At 45.2% G+C, this 22,427-nt stretch overlaps 1 protein-coding gene across 2 annotated transcripts in view; it reads left to right on the top strand.

Annotated features, from left to right (window-relative positions):
* The window catches only part of FAT2 (FAT atypical cadherin 2), a 78,474-nt gene that overhangs the window by 48,636 nt on the left and 7,411 nt on the right, over positions 1-22,427 (top strand). For both annotated transcript variants that reach the window (XM_044231079.1, XM_044231089.1), the window contains exons 12-21: positions 247-400; positions 2,300-2,533; positions 4,804-5,187; positions 7,179-7,393; positions 8,355-8,492; positions 9,096-9,239; positions 11,630-11,827; positions 14,102-14,912; positions 18,049-18,194; positions 21,941-22,382. In XM_044231079.1, the coding sequence (XP_044087014.1) occupies positions 247-400; positions 2,300-2,533; positions 4,804-5,187; positions 7,179-7,393; positions 8,355-8,492; positions 9,096-9,239; positions 11,630-11,827; positions 14,102-14,912; positions 18,049-18,194; positions 21,941-22,382 (2,866 nt within the window). The remainder of the gene's footprint in view (positions 1-246; positions 401-2,299; positions 2,534-4,803; positions 5,188-7,178; positions 7,394-8,354; positions 8,493-9,095; positions 9,240-11,629; positions 11,828-14,101; positions 14,913-18,048; positions 18,195-21,940; positions 22,383-22,427) is intronic.

Below are 22,427 nucleotides of genomic sequence, written 5' to 3' on the forward strand. Positions count from 1 at the left end.
GGAATTCTCACTCATTCTGTCTTTTCGAACTAGTCCTCTTGTCATCCTGCTTCTTGCTTTTAATCTCCATTTCCTTGCATTTTTCAACTTATTCTCTTTGTTTCACCCCTGCCCTGATTCTCTCTTTCCCTCTTCCCCATCTTGCTTTCTGATCTCTCTCAGCTTCTGTCTCCCCTGTCACTCTGCCTCTCTCTTGATCTAGATATATCTTCCATAATCTCCCTCTTCTTTTTCTTCCATTTCTAGCTTCTCTATACTGGCAAAATCAGTGAAGATATATCTCCAGGACACTTCATTTTGAAAGTTTCTGCAACAGACTTGGATTCTGATACCAATGCGCAGATCACATATTCTCTGCATGGTCCTGGGGCAGATGAATTTAAGCTGGATCCTCATACAGGTGGGTTTCCTGAGCTGTAGGATCAAACTAAGAACTTATTTAATTAATATCAGTGCCCAATACCATGCTAGGTTCCTTAGAGAAGAAACAGAAATTCACCTGTCCATCCACCTATCCATCCATCCACCCATGCATCCATCCACCCATCCATCCTTCCATCCACCCACCCATCCATCCATCCATTCTTCCATCCATCCATCCATCAATCCACCCACCCATCCTTCCATCCATTCACTCAGCAAACATATTGGCAGCATGTGCCAAGCATTGCACTAGATGGTGGGGACATAATCAACAGACAGATAAGATTTGGGTCTTGTGGGAAAGGCAGTTATTGAATCAGTGGTTTGAAATGTGCCAAGTTAAGAAAAAAATGCAGGATGCTAAGGGAACGTTTGACAGGAGTGAGGAGGGGTGCTTGGGAGCAGACTTAAGGGAGTGGTAGGGATGGATGTTCAAGGCAGAAGGATAACTATACAAGAACTTTATTTTAGGAAAGAGTGCATACATCTGAGGTCATGATGGAAGACAAGAAACTTGTGCACAGAGGGGCAGAGAGAGGCCAAAGGTGGATGGGGATGGGAGTGAAAATCCCTCCTTTAGAGCCACTAGAGGATTTGGGCAAATGAGCTTCATGGTCAAGGACATGATCTCAAGAGGCATATGTTGCAGACTTCAATGTATTATTGTAAAAATCCCAAGAGATGAAGTATACAGAAGTCCTGAGCAGGTCTGGCACATTATAAGAGCTCAGTAGATATGGTTGCCATTGTCATTATTGTTAGAGGGCAAAGCACAGAGGTGGAAGCAGAGAGCCCTGCAGGGTAGACCACCAATCCTGGGAGAGGTTGGGCCGTGAGAGTCTGGTGGAGAAGACCGAGTGAGGTCTGCTTCCTTTGGAAGAGCAACCCCACAGTGAGATCCATGTCCTGATGCTATGGGGGAGAGTGTGGGGACAGGCAGGACAGAAGGCCCAGGTCACAGAGGACTAGCTGCTGAACTTGGCTTAGAACCAGTAGTTCAAAGGATGGCTTGGAGATTCCTGAGCAGGGAGGTGGTAGGTGAGTAGTGTCCCAGGAAGCTGTCTGGATAGATAGAAGACAATATTGTCCTTTTTCATTCCAGCATGGGCATGCTGAGTCACCCCAGGAAGGTTACCTAATCTCTCTCTGCTGCTGTTTGTTCAGCTGCAGGATGATTGGTGGAGTCTTGAAAAAAAAAAAAATGCTGGGTGGTTTTTCTCAATGTGGAAATAATACATGCTCATTGTATAAAAATTCAAATGCTATAGGCATATATTATGTAGAAATTGGAAAGTCTATATGATAACAGCCCCCCTCAAAGATAAGCACTTTAGAATACCATTTTGTGGCTTGCTTTTTTTTTTCATATAGCAACACCTTGGAGGTAATAACAAGGCATTACATAAAACTCTATCATAATTCCTTCTAGGCTGGACAGTATTTTACTGTATGGCTAAATCATAATCTATTCAGCCAGTTCCTTTTTGAAAGACATACATAGTATTTTCAGTATGCTGCTATCATAAACAATGCTGGAGAGAATATCTTTATATATACGTTTTTATCCTTGGGTTGACTATTCCACTGGATATGTAATTGTGAACCAAAGGATAAACACATTTAATGTGTTGTCAGAAATTGCCTCCTTGCCCTTTAAAAATGCCGTGCCTCTTTGTAGCTTGTTGGTGAGGAATTAGGGAGGTAGACAGGTGTGGGACTGAACTTCTTTCCTAACTACTGTAGGCAGGACTGACCCCTTATGTCACGGAGTAACAAAACCCTGTGTGCCTCTGGTTGTCTTGCATAGATACCTAGAAGGCAAGTGCTGGAGTAATGTGCCCCAGGGAAAGCTTACCTGCTGTCGTTTCTCTGGCAGGGGAGCTGACCACCCTTACAGCCCTGGACCGAGAGAAGAAGGATATGTATAGCCTTGTTGCCAGGGCGACAGATGGAGGTGGCCAATCATGCCAGGCGGATGTGATCCTCCATGTGGAGGATGTGAATGACAACGCTCCCCATTTCTTCCCCAGCCACTGTGCTGTGGCTGTCTTCGACAACACCACGGTTAAGACTCCCGTAGCTGTGGTGTTGGCCCGGGATCCTGACCAAGGTGAGGAGGAAGATTGGAGGCTGTTCACTCACAGGGTCACCTGGGGTGAGGGTTTGACTGTGTGTTGCTCTGGGATGTAGCAAGGACTCTGCCTCCTTACTGAGTCCATGAACACTCACAAGAGGAAAATGTTTGCCCACAAACCACATACCTAAGTGCTAGGTGACAAAAGATTTGGGCAATGTTTTGAGGCCTGTGCAGGGCCTTTCAGCCTCATTGTTTCTCACTGGCTCTCAGGCCTGGAGCCCTTTCAGTTCTGCCATTTACACTCAGAACATTTTAAATGCAAACATCCAGTCTGAAATACACCAGTTGGAACTATTCAACTCTAATTAATTTGCCACAAGAAAGGAATTTTGGGCACAAAGTCTAGTAAGCCTATTAAATTCCTTGATCCATTTTCTATACAATAAAGTGGAATCATTCTCAGTATTTTACATTTGCATTGTAATGACATTATTTGCACTTGAGTTAATTCCTTTTCTTTAGAATTTACAAGGCAAATTAGATTCATGCACAACTATTTATTCTATATCATACCGATTATAATTTCTGCCACCATGAAGCATTTTGTGTGTGTGCATATATATGTGTATATATATTTATGTCTATATACAGTGCATATGTCCAATTTTCTTGAGTTTTAGCTTGGCATTGAAGGAGATGGGAGATTTTGGGAGGGAGGTAGGGGCTCAAGAGGGGGAAAATAGAGTAGAGGCATTGAATGGCTACAAGGCCCTAGAGGGCTCACTGGCTGGTACTTGCACACTTTCAGGGACAGGAATCTCCCTAGGTCCTAGGCAACTACTCTACTCACTTTCTATGGTACACTCCCTGCCCCCGCACTTCCTAGCAGCTCCCTACCAACCTTTGTGGTACATCAGAGAATTATCAAGTGCTACCTATTTTGAGTTGGCACCCATCAGTCCTGGTCTGGCCCTCTGTAGTCACACCCATCTCCTAGACTTCTGCCCACGAGAGCCCTTCCAAGGCTGGGAGGTGGTGATTATCTGCTCCAGCCCCAAGCTTTCCTTTCTGGGTGAAAGAGACCTAGTTTTTTCAATTACATGCTGCTTCTCATGCCCTCTTTCCAGGTCACATCCAGTGGCCTCGTACCAGTTTACCATTAACCCTTCGAAACCGTTATCATTCTAATCCAGATATTCCACCCAGATATTCCAAATGCGGACTGACCAGAAGCTCCCCCTCTCTAGAAAAATTATGGTCTCTCCAGAAAAATGTACATATGGGGAAAATGCATGGTATGCGCTTTTAATTTATGTAAATTCCACTATTGTAATAGGCAGTTCCTGCCACCATTCCACCAAAAGGGTGTGTGCCCCTACGTGTGTGTGAGATGTGAGACCCTCAGGCTCAGGGCACGCACTCCTCCCACTGGGTGAGGATCTCACGGCTGAGCAGTCAGTACTGGTGTTCTTCCTACACAATGGCCCCTACTGCTTCATCTAGTACACAACCAGAGAACATAATAGACTCTGAGCCAGAGGTGAAGAAACACTGCGTGTTTTGATTTGCTAAGAACTTTTCATGGGTATGTGTGTTTCCTTAACTTTTATTTTGAAATAATTATAGACTCATAGGAAGTTGCGAAAAGAGTACTGAGAGGCCCCTGTACCTGCCTCTCCAGCTTCCCCCAATGGTGGCATTTTAGCTGTTGTAGGAAATCGGTACTGGGACATTCCTGGTAACTGGATTATAAGCCTTACTCAGATTTCACCGGTTTTTATATGCACTCATTTGAACGTGTGCATGTGAGCACATGTCTTTGTGTGTATAGTTCTATTCAGTCTTATCCCACATAGAATGTCGTGTAACCACCACCTCCATCAAGACATAGACTTGTTCTATCACAACCAAGGAACTTGCTCTAGATGGCTTTGACCTTGCACAATTTTTACTTTATAAGCTGGCCTTGGACTCTAAAATCCACATAAACATTTTCAGACAATTTTATAGGTTTGCAGATGCCCTACCCCCAAGAACCTTTCTATGAAGCTTGAACCCACCTCCCCCCAGTAAAGAATCTCCCACTGAGAGATTCTCACTCTTTTTTTTTTAGTAATTATTTTTATTAATATGTAATGTATTATTTGCCCCAGGGGAGAGATACTCACTCTTAACACAACCTGAGCATGTTAGCCTCTATGGGGACCCTCTGCACCAGGCCTTCCTGTGGGTAGAAAGTTCGCTGCAGATGGGGCCAGAGGAGGGTCTCTCAGTATGAACTGTACCCTTGGTCTCCCCAACAGGTGCCAATGCCCAGGTGGTTTACTCTCTGACGGACTCTGCTGAAGGCCATTTTTCCATTGAAGCCACCACGGGTGTGATTCGGCTGGAGAAGCCACTACGGGTCAGGCCACAGGAAGCACTGGAGCTCACTGTCCGTGCCTCTGACCTGGGAACCCCGATACCACTGTCCACTCTGGGCACAGTCACTGTCTCAGTGGTAGGCCTTGATGACTATCTGCCGGTGTTCCTGAACACTGAGCATAGTGTGCAGGTGCCCGAGGACGCCCAGCTTGGCACAGAGGTGCTGCGGCTGGCCACCCTCACTCGCCCCAGTGCCGAGAAGACCAGCTACCGTGTGGTCAGTGGGAACGAGCAGGGGAGGTTCCGCCTGGATGCCCTCACAGGTGAGCCAGTGCCAAGGCAGCCCCACCCCCTACATGTACCTGCACACACAGGGTCTTGGGGAACACCGTCTTATTCACACGTGGGGTGTGTGTGCTCCATATAGACCCTCCCAGGACAAAACTTCTTTGGTTCTTTCTTCATTCTGCATCTCTCCAGGTCCCAAGTCCCTCTTCCACTCTGGGGCCAGCTTATGTGGGGACACCCCTTATTCCTCCATGTCCCCACCCAGGATGCTTGACAACCCACTCTCTTCCTACAGTTTGTAGCTTCATGGTCCCAGCTCAGGATCAGCCCCTGGAGGCTGAGGCCATTCTCTGTCCTTGGGTGACCAAACACTTGCTGGAATCTGGGGCATAAGCTTCCCAGGGCAGGGCTACCTGCTTCCCTCCTACAGCCCTCCCCAAATATCGCCGCCCCCCCGACTCTCCCCTTATTCTCATGAAGAGAACTAGGAAACGGTCTCTTCTTTCTTCCTAGCCACAGAAGAGTCTAAGTCAGACTCACAGAACCTCATGGAAGGGCCTCAGAGGCTGCCCAGGTCAGATTCCCCCTCACAGCACCCTTTGCAATGGTACTCTCTACCTCCTAGAGCAGCTGTCTTATCATTGAGCAGTATTTTTGAATGGTTGTACTATGGAGATTTTAAACATATAAAAAATAGAGAGAACAGTGTAATGAATCCCACATTCCCATCACCCAGCTTCGTTAATTGTTAACGTGTGCCCATTTGATTTCACATTTGCCCTTCGCTACCACTCCCATGCATACATTGCATTTGGTTGATAGGCAATATTTTAAGTCTCTTTTAATCTCTAACATTTTCCTTTCCCTCTCTATTTCCCCCACCATCTAACTAAGGAAACTTGGGTCATGTGTTGGGCAGAATTTTTTCTATTTTTGGATTGACTAATAGTTGTATCTTTTTGATGTCATATATCTCTCTAGCCCCTATATTTCTCATAAATGACATCTGAATTTAAGACCTTGATCAGGTTCAAGCTTAATTTTGTGGCAATAGTACTTCATAGATGATGCTGGGCTGTACTTGGCACTGTTAGGAGGCATATAATAATTAATTATGTAATTAATTTTGGTTTTCCTGAGGTTAAGATTGACAATGAGCCTGACCCATTCATTACAGAGTTCTTCGTCAGCTGTCCTTCTAATGGTTTTAGCAACCTTACGTGATCATTTCCTAGGTAAATTATTTCATTAGGGCCAGCAAAATGGCGATCTTCTGATTTTATCATTCCTCATTCATTTACTAACTAGAATTTTTTCATAAGGAAGCATTTTCTACCTTTAAATATTTGGTTATCCAGAAAGAGTATGATAAATCCTTCTTCTTTTCCAAATTTCAGAGAAATAAATCTATACTCTAGCAGTTAATTGAACAATTTTGGGTATTACAAAACTTTATAATATAAGTTCTGTCATTTACTAGGCAGGTGAACTTGAGAGCATCAGTTGACTCACCTAGAAAATGGGAACCATCGTTGTTCCTACTCTACAGAATTAATATTGATCTACATGAGAAAGATTTAGCATTACAGATTGAAATGAGATTTCAATGAAATAGAGATAAATGAGGGAAACACTGCTGTCGAGAATGACAATAACAAAAATAAGAGGAGATGGAGGGGGAGGGGTGGGGAAGGTAATGAGGAAACAAAACAAAGACAGTGAGGTAAGAGATGAAAGATGAGATGATGGACGAGATGAAGGACGAGATGATGGATATGATGGAGGAGAAAGAGGAGATGACGGAGGAAATGATAGAGTAGATGATGGAAGAGAGGAAGGAGATGATGGAGGACTTGGTGGAGATGATGGAAATGGAGGAGGAGAAAATGGAAGAGATTGTGAAGGAGATAGAAGAGATCTGTCTCCCAACCCTGTGCCTCTCCTTGGGTTTGACCCAAGACACCTCAGATCTCTGCCTTTTCAGTCCCAAATGCTTCATTGCTCCCATCATCTCTTGTTTCCTCAGGGATCCTGTATGTCAACAAGAGCCTGGATTTTGAGACAAGCTCCAAGTTCTTCCTATCCATAGAATGCAGTCGGAAAGGCTCTTCCTCCCTCAGTGACATGACCACAATCGTGGTCAACATCACTGATGTCAATGAACACCGACCCAGATTCCCCCAGGATCTGTACAGCACGAGAGTCTTAGAGAATGCCATCGTGGGTGACGTTGTGCTCACAGTAAGGACATGGAACTTTCCCCTTTGGGGGGGCATGGACTTGGGTGGATTCTCCCCACCCTGATGTCTATGAGTATGGGTTAATTGATCAATTTATACACTATAGATTTAACTCTGACTTGCAGCCACTTGGCCAAGCTGTTTCTCATGACAGAGGGTCTCAGGGCTATGTTTGATAAGGTCTAGATCAGGTACTGATAGATCAGGACATAGGAGAGACCCCAGAGAATCACCAGAGGCTTCAAGGTCTGGGAAGGGCCTGGAGTATTAGTGTGTGTAGAGGGGGAGGAGCACCAAATAACACCTCTTTGCATGTAAACGTATAAATGCTCCCCTACTACACAGAGTGAAACCAAACTCTGTATGCCCATATTCAAGATTCTCTATGGCCCCTCTTTATTCTGCTTTCTGGTCTTATCTCCTTTCACTCTCTGACATGCATCCTGTGCTCCAACCACATAAGATGTATCTTTCCCTAAACAGCCTCTGTACTTTCACACATTCTGGGCTCATTCCTGGAATGGATCCACTCCCAGAAGCTCTCTTTATTCTTCTGAGACTCATGAATGCTTTTCTAATCTCCCCAGGTAGAATTTATCCCTGTGTTCTCTGTGCTGTCATAAAGCTGATCATACTTTGCCCCAAATTAGAATTACCCGTAAAATTAGACATTAAACTTCCTGTGGGTATATTCACTTGGGCACATCACTCACTTCCTAGCTCAGGACCTAGCACCCCATCAGTATGAGTGAAGGAGTAAATGAATGAATCATGGCATGCTGAAATCTATACTAGGATACAAAATGAAGAGATTCCTTTGGTAGGGATGACTGTGGTCCAGGGACTGCCAGCCCAGTGGCAGCATTGGCATAGGGACATATCTGCCCCTTACACTCCCAGGGGCAATTTTCCTTTCTGGTCCCTCTTGCCCTACATTCACAACTACACTCCCACTGCTGCAGGTGTCAGCAACTGATGAAGATGGACCTGCAAATAGTGCCATCACCTACAGCCTGGTAGGAGGGAACCAACTCGGACACTTTGCAGTCCACCCCAAAAAGGGAGAGCTACAGGTGGCCAAGGCCCTGGATTGGGAACAGGTGAGTCATGTGGGAGGGGCCCAATCTGAGCTTATGTGAGGAGAGAGATGGCCCCAGTGCAGGTTCAGATGATGAACTGTGGTCAACACACCTTGCTGATTTCTCCAGACTTGTCTTCAGTGCCTCACACTTGTTTTCTCTGTGTGGTCTCTATGGCCTGTGAGGCCAGAAGCAGGAAAGAGACTAAGTGACCCTTAACCTTCACTGGAGGAGCCCGGGCTAGCTTCTTAGTGTTAACCAGGAATCATTAGATCATTATAATAAATTATCATTTGTTGAGCACCTGCTCTGTGCCAGGAACTTTGCTAAGTGCTTTATGACATTATGCCATTTGGTTCTTAAAATAATCCTAGGGGGTGGGTCCTGATATCCTCAGAGATGTTTAGTCACCTTCCCACGTTCTCACAGCTGGTAAGTGGTGGAACTGGAAATCAGACTTATTTCTTCTTGACTCCAAAACGTGGACCCTAAAATAGCATGGGTGGCTAATGGAGGTGGGCATAGGGGAGTGTCTCCATCTTATTTTTCTGAAAATATTAGTGATGAGTCATGGGGCAGAACTGGAGGTCTTGTTGCTAACTCTTCACTGGCATCTTGCTTTAGATTTCTAGCTATTCCCTGAGGCTCCGAGCCACAGACAGCGGGCGGCCCCCACTGCATGAAGACATAGACATTGCTATCCAAGTGGTGGATGTCAATGATAACCCACCAAGATTCTTCCAGCTCAACTACAGCACCTCTGTCCAGGTACGCTTGTGGTTCCAAAGACATCCTGAAGACTTCCTCCTTCATTTCTTTCCTGGAGGGTGCTCACTGCTGGTATCAGTCTACCCAAACAGTTGCTGTGACCTTGCCACTAATATCCCTAATGGCAACACAGCCTGCTAAAGGGGACTGTGCATTACAGAATTAAAAATAATCAGACACTGTGCTAGGCACTTCCATCCATTACCTCATTTGTGACCCACACAGCTACATGAAGCAGGTAGTACAATAGTCCCCCCATTTTCTGTGGTTTCAGTCAGGCTAATCCCCAGTCAACCACTGATCCCCCTCTGAGGTATCCTCAGAAGGTCAATAGTAGCCTAATGTACATCACATATTCTTTTTGCCTCTCTCATGTATCTCATTTTATCTCATCACATAGGCATCTTACCATCCTCACATTATCACAGGAAAAATAGGGGAGTACAGTTACTTTGAGAGAGGGAGACCACATTCACGTCACTTTTATTATATTATATTGTTATAATTTACTATTTTATCATTAGTTATTACTGTTGATCTCTTACTGTGCCTAATTGATAAATTAAACTTTATCATTGAGATGTATGTATAGAAAAAGCAGTATAAATGATGTGATACTATCCATGGTTTCAGGCATCCACTGGGGGTCTTAGAACATATCCTTGTGGATAAGGGGGCCTACTCTGCCCCCTTACACATCATAGATTTTTTTTAAATGGAGATACAGAAATGTACCATAGCTAGAATGTGGCAAACTTGGGATTTAAACCCAGGTGATTTTCCAAATCCCCAAGCTATTTTCACCATAAAATGGTTTATAAATGGGATCTGGAGAAGGCCTAGGGATTCAATGGGAATTGTGACCATAAGAGGTAAGGGAGGTAAGGAAGAGGATAGGAAGGTAGAATCCTGAGTCCTGCTATGTATTAGCTATGGTCACTCCACTTATACTTTTTGTATATTATAAGTATTAGTTAGGGTGCATTGACCTCCAATAACAGAATATCTGACTAAAATGTCACTAATAATAAGGGCTTATTATTTAACATAACAAAAGATGTGATGGTGGGAGGTTCTATTCCAGAACTGGTTATCTCAGCGGAAAAATGGAATCATAGCTTTGGGCTAGCTTCTTTGAAATTCCCTCACCTTCTTTCTCCTGGTTACAAAGTGGCTGCACAGCTCCAGCATTATATCTTTGTCTACCATCTTCGAAGGCAAATAGAAAAGGACTCCCCTCTCCTCAGGATCTGTTTTTATCAAAGAAGAAAGCTTCTCAGAACCCTCAGCTGGTTGACTTCTCCAGTGACCAGAATCAGATTACATGATCACAATCAAACCAAAAACTGGCACAGGGAATCAGATTTTATAACTGACTTAGACCAATCATAGTTCATCTCTCTCCATTTTTTTTTTTTTTTGAGAGGGAGTGGGAGAGAGCATGAGTAGGGGTGGGCAGAGGTAGAGAGAGAATCTTAAGCAGGCTCCATGCCCAGTGAACTGAGCCTTAGGCAGGGCTCAATTTCACAGCCCTGAGATCATGACCTGAACTGAAATCAAGAGTCAGACACTTAACCAGCTTCAGCCTCTCAGGTGCCCCAGTCCATTTCTTTTTAATAAGGGCATGGAGCACTGGGTGTGGTACATAAACAATGAATTTTGGAACACTGAAAAAAAATAAAATTAAATAAAATTTTTAAGGAAAGAAAGAAAAAAAATAAGGGCATATCTTTTCTGAGTATATTGCCATCCTACACCTGAATAAAAGTCGGGTTTGTAAGAAAGGGAGGAAGGAATGTTTGTTGGGTAGGCATCCATTAGTTTCTGTCTATAAGGTTTTGTTTGTTGATAGGATTTTGTTGCAAAAAAGGCAGTTAACAACCATTGTGTTATAGATACTAAATTCCCATATTATAGAACAGAGACTTTTCTTACTTGAATGCTTACTCATTTTAAAATTTTCTCATTCAATTGGGTGTTCCATTGGTCCTCTAAGCAGGAAATCATTTATAGGTGTTTTGTTGACCCTATGAACCACAAAACTTGTGCATGGATCCCCATGCACTAGTTTATATACATGAATCCTCAGCTATGTGACCTTGAGCAAGTCACCTTTTATAGGAGAAAGGGACTCTAAGGACCCTTCCTGCCTTAATGGGTTTTGTTTCTAAGATCCAGCACTGCCCTCAGGAAGCTCCTGTCCAGATTGGTGAAGCCAACAACTAATTCACAGGTTGGCAGAATGAACGAGTGATAGCTTGAGGTCCAGACATATCCTGAGAATAGCCAGAGTGCTGACGACTCGTCCCAGATGAAGGCATCCAGAAAGATGCAAAAGGAAGGACTGGAACTCATTTTGCTCTTTGATTTTCTGGCACTCTCTATCTTAGGAGAACTCACCCCATGGAAGCAAAGTCCTACAGCTGATCCTGAGTGACCCAGACTCCCCAGAGAATGGTCCCCCCTACTCATTCCAAATCACCAAGGGGAATGATGGCTCTGTCTTTAGAGTGACCCCTGATGGATGGCTGGTGACCACTATGGGCCTGAGCAGGAGAGTCCAGGAATGGTATCAGCTTCAGATCAAGGTGAGAGCTGTGTTGGGCCACTGGTGGTGACTGTGGGGACAGTAGTGTGCTGGCGAAAGCACTGCCAGTGCTTCTACTATTAGGCGGAAATGTATAGAGTTCTTACTAGGTGCTGGGCACTAGGCTAAGTGCTTCACATGCATTATTGCATTAAATCCTCACAACAGGTTTTAGGATGGATAGAGTTACCACCCCAGCTTTTAAGATGTGGTAACTGAGGCACAGGGAGGTTGAATGACTGGATTAAAGTAATACTACCAATAAGTGGCAGAGGTGGGTTGCTTCAGACCAAATACTCTGACCCTAGAGCCCAAGCTCTGAATTCCTGCACAGCTTCCAGGTAGAACAACACTCTCACCCTGGCTCTAACTCCTTGAGATTGGCCAGGAAAGCTCTCTGAACCTCACAAGAACTGCTGTGGGGTCCAAATTAAAGAAGATATATATGTGTTTAGGGTGTTATGGTGGTGCTGCAAAGGGTAGAGTGAGAATAGCAAAAAGGGAAGTGTCAAGATGGTAGTTAATCATTTCTTCTTTTCATTCCCTCAAAATCCCTTCCTAAATCTCAAGTCCTTGTGGACCCTGTTATTCTGTGAACTTTTCTGGGTTCAGGATGACATATCCATCCATTCACCCAGCTGGCCAGTCAGTGATTTGCTAAGCCTTTCAACAAATATTGAACACCCATCCTGTGCCAGGCCCTATGCTCACTGCCCCTTGTGTTACAGCAAGGGAAGAGGAGGGGTTGATCCCTGTCCTGGAGGCTTTTGATTCTAGTCATGGAGATAAACAGTAAATGAACGAAGAAAGAAAGTGCCTTATGAAAGGCACAGAGGAGACATATTCAGAGGGCGGCTGCCTTCATGAGGAAGGGACATTTGAGCTGGGACCAGAGAGGAGCCAGTCATGTTGAAAATGGGCAGGAGAATGTTGCAGGCTGGAGCAAGATAAGCCAGCTCTTGAGTTGGGAAGGAGCTTGACGTGATCTGAGATGGGGCCAATTTGGTCAGAATAGTGATCTTACTGGGAATAAAGCTGAAGAGATGGGTTGGGTAGATCATGGAGTCCTCTTGGCTTGGGTGACCATACTACTACTGCCCAAGATGTCCAAACTGTGATGCACTTGAGAGGGAAAGAAGCCCTAAAAGTAGTTAATTGGCGATCACTGAGCCACAACAGGATCAATCAGTGAAAATCAAGACCAATCTGGGCAAACCAGGATGTACAGCCACCCTAATTATAAGCCTTCGTAATACTTTTAGCATTACTTCCAATTCCAGCTGGAGAGAGTGGTGCAGAAACCTTGAGCTGATAATAAAGATGCAAGAAGTGGACAGACTAGGGACAAGCTCTGCACGGAAATAAACAGGAGTCAGTGATAGACTGGATATGGGGGAGAGAGAAGAATCAGGGGTGACTCCCAGGTTTGGAACCTGGGAGTGAAGACTGGGCCGTGGGGCCATTGCTGAGGCCAGAAATATGGTGTGGTGGGGGAAGGACTGGTTTATGAGTAAAATGAGGACTCTTTTTTGCACATATCACCTTTTAGATGCCCATGAGACACTGATGTGGAGGTGTCCAGTAGATAGTTGGGAATGGGAGTCTGCAGCTCAGAGGACAGGTGTGGGCTAATGTAGAGAGTTTTCAAAGCTTAAGGGCATGGACATAATTGCCTTCCAAGCAATGACCTCTGTCTTCTGACCCAGACAATCACAGTAATTATCTGCCTCACATCCTCTTGCACTTTTCTTGTACTTATGCTTTCATTCATTAGGAGGCACTAGAGGCCAGCAAAGAAACAGACTAGACACAGGTTCAGATTCTACTCTGGCCTTACCTGCTCTATGACTTTGGGCGAGTTACTTGACCTCTAAGTCTTAGTCATAGTTTTTGAAAATGGAAGACTTCCTGGTATCTATCTCATAAGAAAGGTTAGGGTTAGGGTTAAGGTTGATAAGCTATCTCAGATCACGCATCAGAAGCATTAGAAGTGACCAGCATACAGTCTGCGCTCAGTTGATGCCAGCTGTATGTTATGCTTAGCTCTGAGCTAAGAGAGCTGTCAGATGAGGAAATGGAGTTGAGTTTGACTGTGTGGTATGGGATATAACTCCCTCCATAATACCTTCAGTGCTTTGGAATTATTGTTCTCTTTCTCAACTGTGACGATGTGGTGAGCCTGCCCTCAGGTAGAGAGACGTGGCTGCCCCAGGAGGCCACAGACAGTTGTGGTAATGCAGTCCTGTGGTAATGGCCATGCTTGTTTTGTCCACAGGTGTCAGACAGTGGCATCCCTCCCCTCTCGTCTTCGACGTCTGTTAGTGTCCATGTCACGGAGCAGAGTCACTACCCACCCTCTGCCCTCCCACTGGAGATCTTCATCACCATTGGGGAGGAGGAATTCCATGGTGGCATGGTGGGCAAAATCCATGCCACAGACCGAGACCCGCAGGACACGCTGACCTACAGCCTGGCAGGAGAGGACAACGTGGCTAGGCACTTCTCAGTGGGCACATTCGATGGCAAGATTATTGCCACCCAGGACCTGCCTCGTGGCCGCTATGCATTCAACGTCACAGTCAGTGATGGGACCTTCGCTGCCACTGCTGGGGTCCATGTCCATGTGTGGCACGTGGGGCGGGAGGCTCTGCAGCAGGCCATGTGGTTGGGCTTCCACCAGCTCACCCCGGAGGAACTGGTGAGCGACCACTGGAGGAACCTGCAGAGGTTCCTCAGCAACAAACTGGACATCAAACGAGCTAACATTCACCTGGCCAGCCTTCAGCCTGCAGAGACCACAGCTGGGGTGGACGTGCTCCTGGTCTTTGAGGGGCATTCTGGAACCTTCTACAAGCTCCAGGAGCTGGCATCCATCATCACTCGCTCAGCCAAGGAGATGGAGCACTCGGTGGGAATTCAGATGAGGTCAGCCATGCCTGTGGTGCCCTGCCAGGGCCCAAGCTGCCAGGGTCAAATGTGCCAAGAGATGGTGCACCTGGACCCCAGGGTGGGCCCCACGTACAGCACAGCCAGGCTCAGCATCCTGACCCCACGGCACCGCCTGGAGAGGAGCTGCTCCTGCAACGGTAAGGAACAGGCTTCCCCAAGACAATCAGCACTGCAGGGCTTAGCCAGACTCACTGTAGGGATGGAGATCCCAGGGAGGCCGCATGGGGTAGTTAGAGGGGTGTTTTAGCAGGGCTAGGCCATAGGCCACGAGGGATGGGTAGTGGCCTCACAGAATCTAGTCATGGAATAGCACCCTATTCGTGGTCACTTTCTGGAGTTTTGAAACTAGCAGTAAGGATACAAGAAGCAGTTAGTAGGATGACTGAAAGCACAGACACTGGCATCAGACACCTGGGTTTAAATCCCAGCTCTGCCGCTTGTGAGCCAAGTGACCTTAGGAAAATTATCTAGCCTCTCTGTGTCTTTGAGCTGTTTATAGGGGTTAAATGAGTCTTAAATATTAAGAGCTTCCTTAGAAAAGTGCCTGATATAGAAAGTAGTCACTAACATGAGTTACTAATAGTATTACTATTACTACTACCGCCCGGTGGTTATAACCTCAGATTTTAACTCCAGCTCCCTCTCTTACTAGCTGTGTAACTTGGAATGGGTTACTAAGTCCTCAGAGCTGTAGATTCTCATCTATAAAATAATGAAAATATTATCATCTGCCTTCTGGAGTTGGTTTGGGGAGTAAATCACTCAATGGATATAAAAGCACCTAACTTTTGTCTGGTCCGTAAGCACAATGTCCATGATGGCTGTCATTCACATGGTAGCAGTTGTGGCTAGATGGATCTGCAATGTGCCGGATGCTGTATATGTTACTGAAACTGATTGTCACCAACATTAGTTCACCTGAAACTTCATGGCCTCCTGTGAGGCGCTGGTCTAAATACCTGTGTGTCCCACTCTAAAGGCTGAGCTCTTCACCAAGATCTATAGGAAGTCAGTTTCTTCCTGTGGACTTACCCAGCACCCCTGGCATCAAGAATCCATGCCCTTGACCAGCTCAGGAGCATCGGCAAAAGTCTCCAGTTCACCACCGCCCCCTGCCTGGCCTGGTCTACCCCTTATGGGTTCCCCCTTTTGCATTAGGGAAATTCTTTCTCTAAAGATTGGTGGACTTTCTCCAGGTCCCACTGTATTTAGGCTGGGTGAGCTACTCTTGGCTGTGTGTGTGTTTATGGGGCAGGGTGAGGGTAGGGGAGTGCTTCCTTTCTGCCTCTCTTGCTCCAGAGTTGCCTGCAAGGAAAGCCGTGATGGTCGAAGGTTCTTTCTTGGTCACCTGGCACCAGAGAGAAGAGGCTCTAAAAATTCATGCTTGTGCAACATCACCTGGGGAGTGTGGTTTTGCTTTTTTATTTTTTAAAAAGATTTTACAGACAGAGATCACAAGTAGGCAGAGAGGCAGGCATAGAGAGGCGGAAGCAGGCTCCCCACTGAGGAGAGAGACCAATGCGGGGCTCGATCCTCCTAAGGGTCACCTCCAGGTGTATTATTTAGAAGGTCTTGGGTGAGGCCTAGAATTGACATTTTTTATGAAGTTTTTATTTTAATTCCAATATAGTTAGCGTAGAGTGTTGTATAAGTTTCAGGTGTACAATACAGCAATTCAGCAATTCTGTACATTGTTCAGAGCTCATCACAATAAATGTGCTCAATCCCCTTCACCCATTTCACCCATCCCCCATACACTCCCCTCTGGTACACCATTAGTTTGCTCTCTATAGTTAAGTCTGTTTCTTGGTTTCTCTCTCCATCTCTCTCTCCTTGGAATTGGCATTAGCACCTCAGGCAGTTCGGAAGCAGGTGGTCCAAGGGCTGCTCTTTGAGAAATACCAGAGGTTGGCTTGCCAATTGTCAGAATCACTCGGAGGGGTGATTTGTTGTTTTTAAAAACATTTTGGTGAAATGAAATGCGGCACACAGAAAGGTCTACGTGCCACGGTTTTTACGAACCAAATACACCCGTGTAACTGGTACTTACAGCCAGGATCACCACGTGTCCAGCTTCCCAGGAGCCCCTCTTGGTCTCTTTTCTAGCCAATACACCCATAATGGGGAGATTTTTAAAATGCAGCTTCTCATGTGCCTCAGGAACTAGTGAGTCTTACTCTCTGAGGATAGAGCCTGGCATTCTGTATTTTAAAGTTCTCTCCAGCTGATCTTCAGCAAGGTCTGGGAATTCCTAGATGATCTAGATCATCTTCAGCCTCCTATCCAGTAATGACTTACGACAACAGAATTGCCTGCAGCAGAGAGTTTTAGATGACGGACAGCCTCCGGATCTCGAAATCCCATGTGCCTAAGGCTTCCTGGTTCTTCTTTCTCCTCTTGGCTTTTGTTCCCTCTCTTCAACAGTCTAGGGTATCTGGGACCGTATACAGCTCCTACCCTTGCCTGATGACTGATAAGCTTATTCACACTGAGGTTTTAGGGATTTAACAACTGGACTCCCTTCTGGGAAGGATAGTGCTTAATATACGTATAACACAGAATTCTCCACGGTGGCCGGCAGAATGCTATTTCCTAGGGCTTGGAAGAGGTGGTCCCCATAAGAGGATCCCATGGTCAAATCAGCTGGAGAAAGTCAAGTTGAAGTGGAGCCTCCTGACTCTGTAACTATGTGCTAGCATTTGCTATGGGGGGATGTGCACATAGGACTTCACAGAATTCTGCATCCCCTTCCTCGGTCGCAGTGACTCTGGACCTCTCAGCAGCGATGCGTCTGGTTATGAGCTTCTCAAACGGTTACACTCCTAATGACAAAGGGGAGATCTTGAGGCGAAGCACCTTCATGGTATTCCTGAAATCACACATATATGCAAAATCCTCTCCAATTCTGCCTCTTGCTCCCCACCCAGTGATGTTAGAAATAACAAAGAAACTATGTAGGATAGAAATTTTGATTTCCACACATTTCATTGGTAGCATTTCTGGCTTGATTCTTGCTTTCTCGGTGGTTTGAGCTCATAGTTCCTGAGACCCAAGGCAAGGGTCTCTGGGGACAAAAGAAAGTGTGCAGGGGGATGGTGTCTGTCTGGCTGCAGGATCCTGGACGGGTAACTCCCCCCACCCTGACTCACCAAGAAGCCTCACTTCTATAGGATGTGAACAATGTCACCCAAGGGTTGAATGAGACAGAGTCAGTTCAAGAACTCTGTGGGGGACCTCGTCATGTGGAGCTAAAATCTCCGCTTGCTTCTACAGGTACTGCCACAAGATTCAGCGGACAAAGCTTTGGGCGGTACAGTCTTCTGAAGGCACAGAACTGGCACATCCGTTTCCGCCTGAAAACACTCCAATCGCAGGCTGTTCTCCTGTTCAGCAATGAGACAGTGTATGTCTCCCTGAAGGTAAGGTACTGCCAGCCTGAGAGATTCCATGTGAGCGTGCCAGGAGAGGGAGGTGGGGACAGCTTGAGGAACAGCTACGAAGCCCAATTGTTGGCAGAGAAAACCCTGCGTGGTTTTCAGGGATGCTGGTGTGACAATTAGTTTAAGGCACAAGACTTTGCAGCTGTGATGCCCAAGCCCCCCACCTGGAGATATTATAGCCAAAGACAAGTTGGGCTGCTCTGTGGGCGGAGAGAGAGCGCTTCTGAAGATAGAGGGAGAAATGGAGGCCACCTAGTCATGGTGGGTTTGTTTTGTTTTGTTTTATCACTTTTGCTGAGTAGCCAGTGTTTTCCAGGATGGGTGGGAAGCTGGCTACCACTAGGTTGCTCAAGACTACAAACCCAGCATTAAGTTACATGGAATCACATGGAAGAAAAAGGAATTTCCTTTCTCATGGTCTTTCAGTCCTTCTGATTAATCTTGTAGAATATCTTAGTTTGCCTGCCTGACTTTAATGCCTCCAACACAAAAGCCAATCTCCCACTTTGACAAAGAACAAACGGACTTTGGCAGCTAGTTAGAAATTAATTATTCGATAAATATTTATCGAGCATCTGCTAAGTAACAGGCACTGTTCTAGACAGTGTTCTCATCAGTGAATAAGACAAAAATCCCTCTGAGAGCTTTCACCCTATGGGGGAAGACTGACAATAAACATAAACATAATAGCTCAGAAAATCTTGGTTTGTCCAAATGTGATAAATGTTTTGGCTTTAACAACCAAAAAAAGGGTTAAGGGGATTAGGACTATGGAAAGTTTCAATTTTAAGTAAGGTGATCAGGGAATTCTTCACTGAGTTGGTAACTAAACCATAATATAAGGGGGGTAAGGGAATTAGCTAGGTAGCATTCTAGGTAGAGGGAATAGCAATGCAAAAACATTTTGGTAGGGGAATGTTTCACAGGTTTAAGAACATCCCAGATGTGTATATGGCCTGAGTAAAGTAAGCAAGGGAGACAGTAGTAGTAGGATTTGGGGTCAGCGATACAGTGGGCTGAGGGTGTATCCATGAAGTTCTCATAGGCCATTGAAGGACTTCAGCTTTTATTCTGAGCAAAATGGAGGGCATGAGAAGGTTTGAGCAGAGAACTGACATGATGTGACATTTTTAAAAGGAGCCTAATGGCTCCTGTGTTGAAAAACAAGTTTAGAGAAACAAAGATAAAAGCAGAGACCCACCCAAGATGATACTGTGACAGTTCAGGTGAGAGATGGTGGTGGTCTAGATCAGGGTAATGACAGTGAACTGGGAAGAAGAGTTGACAGTTTAGATAGATTTTTGAAGGTAAAACCAAGAGGACTTCCTGATGAATCGAATGAGGGCTGGGAGAGAAAGCAAGGAGTAAGATTTGGGCCTGAGTTATTAGAAGGAATGGAGTTGCTGCCAACAGACTTAGGGAAGAATATGGGTAGAGCAGGTTTGGGGAAGATCAAAAGTTCAGTTTTGAGATGTAAGTTTGAGATGCCTACTAGACTTCCAAGTGGAGCTGGATAAACAAGTCTAGTGTCTGTGAGAAAAGTCTCAGATAGAGATGAAGATCTGGGCACCTTCAGCATATACTTAGTATTGAAAGCCATCAAACTGGATGAGATCACCAGGAAGTGTAGATTGAAAAAAGAGTAGACCAAGGATTCATCCTTGTGATACTCCAAATTGAGATGTCTGGGGGAAGAGAAGGATCCAAAAAAGGAGACTAAAAATTTGCAACCAGTGATGTTGGAGGAAAACCAAGAGTACTGTATCCAAGCTGAATGAAGATACATGTATCATGAAAGAAGGAGTGACCAGCTGATAACATGCTGCTGAGAGATGAGTGAGATGGGTGATATTAATCATTGGACTTGGGAACACCGCAGTCACTAAATACCCTAACACCAGTGGTTTCAGTATCATGGTGGGTGGGTTGGAATTTTGCTGCAAAGAGGAAGCAAAGAAAGAAGGTGATCTCTGGTGAGAGAAGTGGGTTCAAGAAAACTTTTTAAAAAGATTAGAGTAATAACAGCATGTTTGTGTGATGACTGGAATGGTACAACAGAGAATGAACAAAGATGTAGGGAAAAGAAAGGAGAGTCAATGGAAACTAGCCCTTGAGGAGCTAAGGGGGGTGGGACCAAGTGCATGAATGGAGAGACTGGCTTCCACCAAGGTGAATAGAGGTGATGGTAAGAGTGCCTGCAAGTCCCACCCAACTGGTGAGAGCAAGGATGGGGAGGGGAGCTTCAGGGGTTCGAGGAGAGAGAGGTTGTGAATCTGGGAGAGTAAACCGAGGAAGATAATTAGGCACCATGAAGGTCTCAATTGAAACTTGCAGTCATGAAATTAAAGGGAGATCAATAAATAGGGTTCTGTGTTTTTCTTCAGCTATGTTCAGCTCAGTGATGCTCACATACAGTAGGGAGAATTGGATTTTGCCAGGTTTGTGTGGTTTGCCAAGTGAGTTTTACCCCGTAGGAGAGGACAGGAGTTTGGCTATGTAATTTAAGCTGGATAAGGAGAGAGGTGAGAACCTTCCAGAGGTTGAGAGACAATGAAAAGTTGGTTGGACCAATGGATTTGTGGTCCTGGATAAGTGAAAGGAGAGATTTAAGGACAGTTTTGAGTTTACAAACTATAATAATAGTAAATTTCCTTTAAAGTAAATATCTGTATAGGTAGTATTCAACCAGGGCAAAAGTTGGGGAAGTGATGTACAAATGGCTAACTTCTGTAAAACACTGGATTGGATTTTCAAATTTCACCCAGAGAAGGCTCTATACAACCCAGACTGACCACAGTAGCCCTACCTCTTGGGTTTAGGTAAACCAAAATGATATAACCCAGTTGTTCTCAGACTTCTTGATTTCAGGACTTTTTTACACTCTTAAAAATAATTAAAGATCCTAGGGAAGTTCTGTTCATGTGGGTTAGAGCTAGCAATATTTTCAGTACTAGAAATTAAAACTGAGAAGTGTTAAAATCTTTATTAATTCATTTAAAAATAGCAAGAAACCTATTACATGTTGACATAAATACCATCTTATTGTGAACAATAATTACATTTTCCAAAATTAAGAAAAAAGAAGAGAGGCACTGTTTTACATTTTTTGCACATCTCTTTTACATATGGCTTTATAGTAGATGGCTAGAGTTTCATATCTACTTCTGTGTTCATCTGTTGTGATAGCCATGTCTGGAAATCACTGCATATTTGTGAGGGAATGAGAGTATAAAAGGCAAATAATGTTTTAGGATTATTATAAAAATGGTTTCCCCTTGCGGGTTCCCTGGAAAGGTCTTAGAGACCCACTTTGAGAACTGCAGAACTGTTGAATAAGAGAGTGGGAGTGAGAGGGGGTTTTTGGTGTCCTTGAGGGCCAACTTGAGGAGCACAGAACACAGGAGAGGCCTACAGAGAAGAATCCAAAAGAGACAGTCTCAGGCAGCAAGGCTTCTCTGGGCATCAGTTTCCTCCTCTGTGATATGGAGATGCCATCCCTGCCCAGATCACGCCATGGAATATGGTGAGGGCCAAATGAGACCATAGACAGAACAGCTTTTATGCTCTACAAAGACAATGTTTAAAACAGCCTTGAAAATCCCCCAATACTACTTCTCCCACCCATGAAAATCAACCACCATTCTTTGCACTGGTAGTCTGTTAGCAGTACTTTTTTTATAAGGACTTCTTAGCTTTGCTGATGGCCATCTGGGTTATCTTTGCAGCTGGCTGATGGAGTGCTCCAGCTGGAATACCACTGCCCAGGTGGTTTCTATGGAAATCTTTCCTCCTGGCTCCACGTGAATGACCAAGAGTGGCACTCCATTGTGGTGGAGGAGATAGACACTTCCATTCGCCTATTGGTTGACAGCTCAGGCAATGCCTCCTTTGTGCTCCCAGAGAACTGCCAGGGTCTCAGGCCTGAAGGAGACCTCTTTCTGGGTGGCCTTGTTCTCTTGCATTCTTCCCCAGTTGTGTCCCAGGGTTTTGAAGGCTGCCTGGATGCGGTTGTGATCAACGGAGAGGCGCTGGAGCTGCTGGTCCATGGCAAGAAGTCATCAGGGTTGCAAGAGAGGCAGGCCCTCACCCAGTGCTGCTCACACAGGGATGACTGCAGCCAAAACCCATGTCTCAATGGCGGCAAGTGCTCACAGACCCATGGGGCAGGTAAGGCTGGAAACGACTCCATGGTTTATCCCAGGAGGCTCTTCA

The sequence above is a fragment of the Neovison vison genome, chromosome 1 (assembly GCF_020171115.1).
Source record: "Neovison vison isolate M4711 chromosome 1, ASM_NN_V1, whole genome shotgun sequence".
Lineage (NCBI taxonomy): Eukaryota > Metazoa > Chordata > Mammalia > Carnivora > Mustelidae > Neogale > Neogale vison.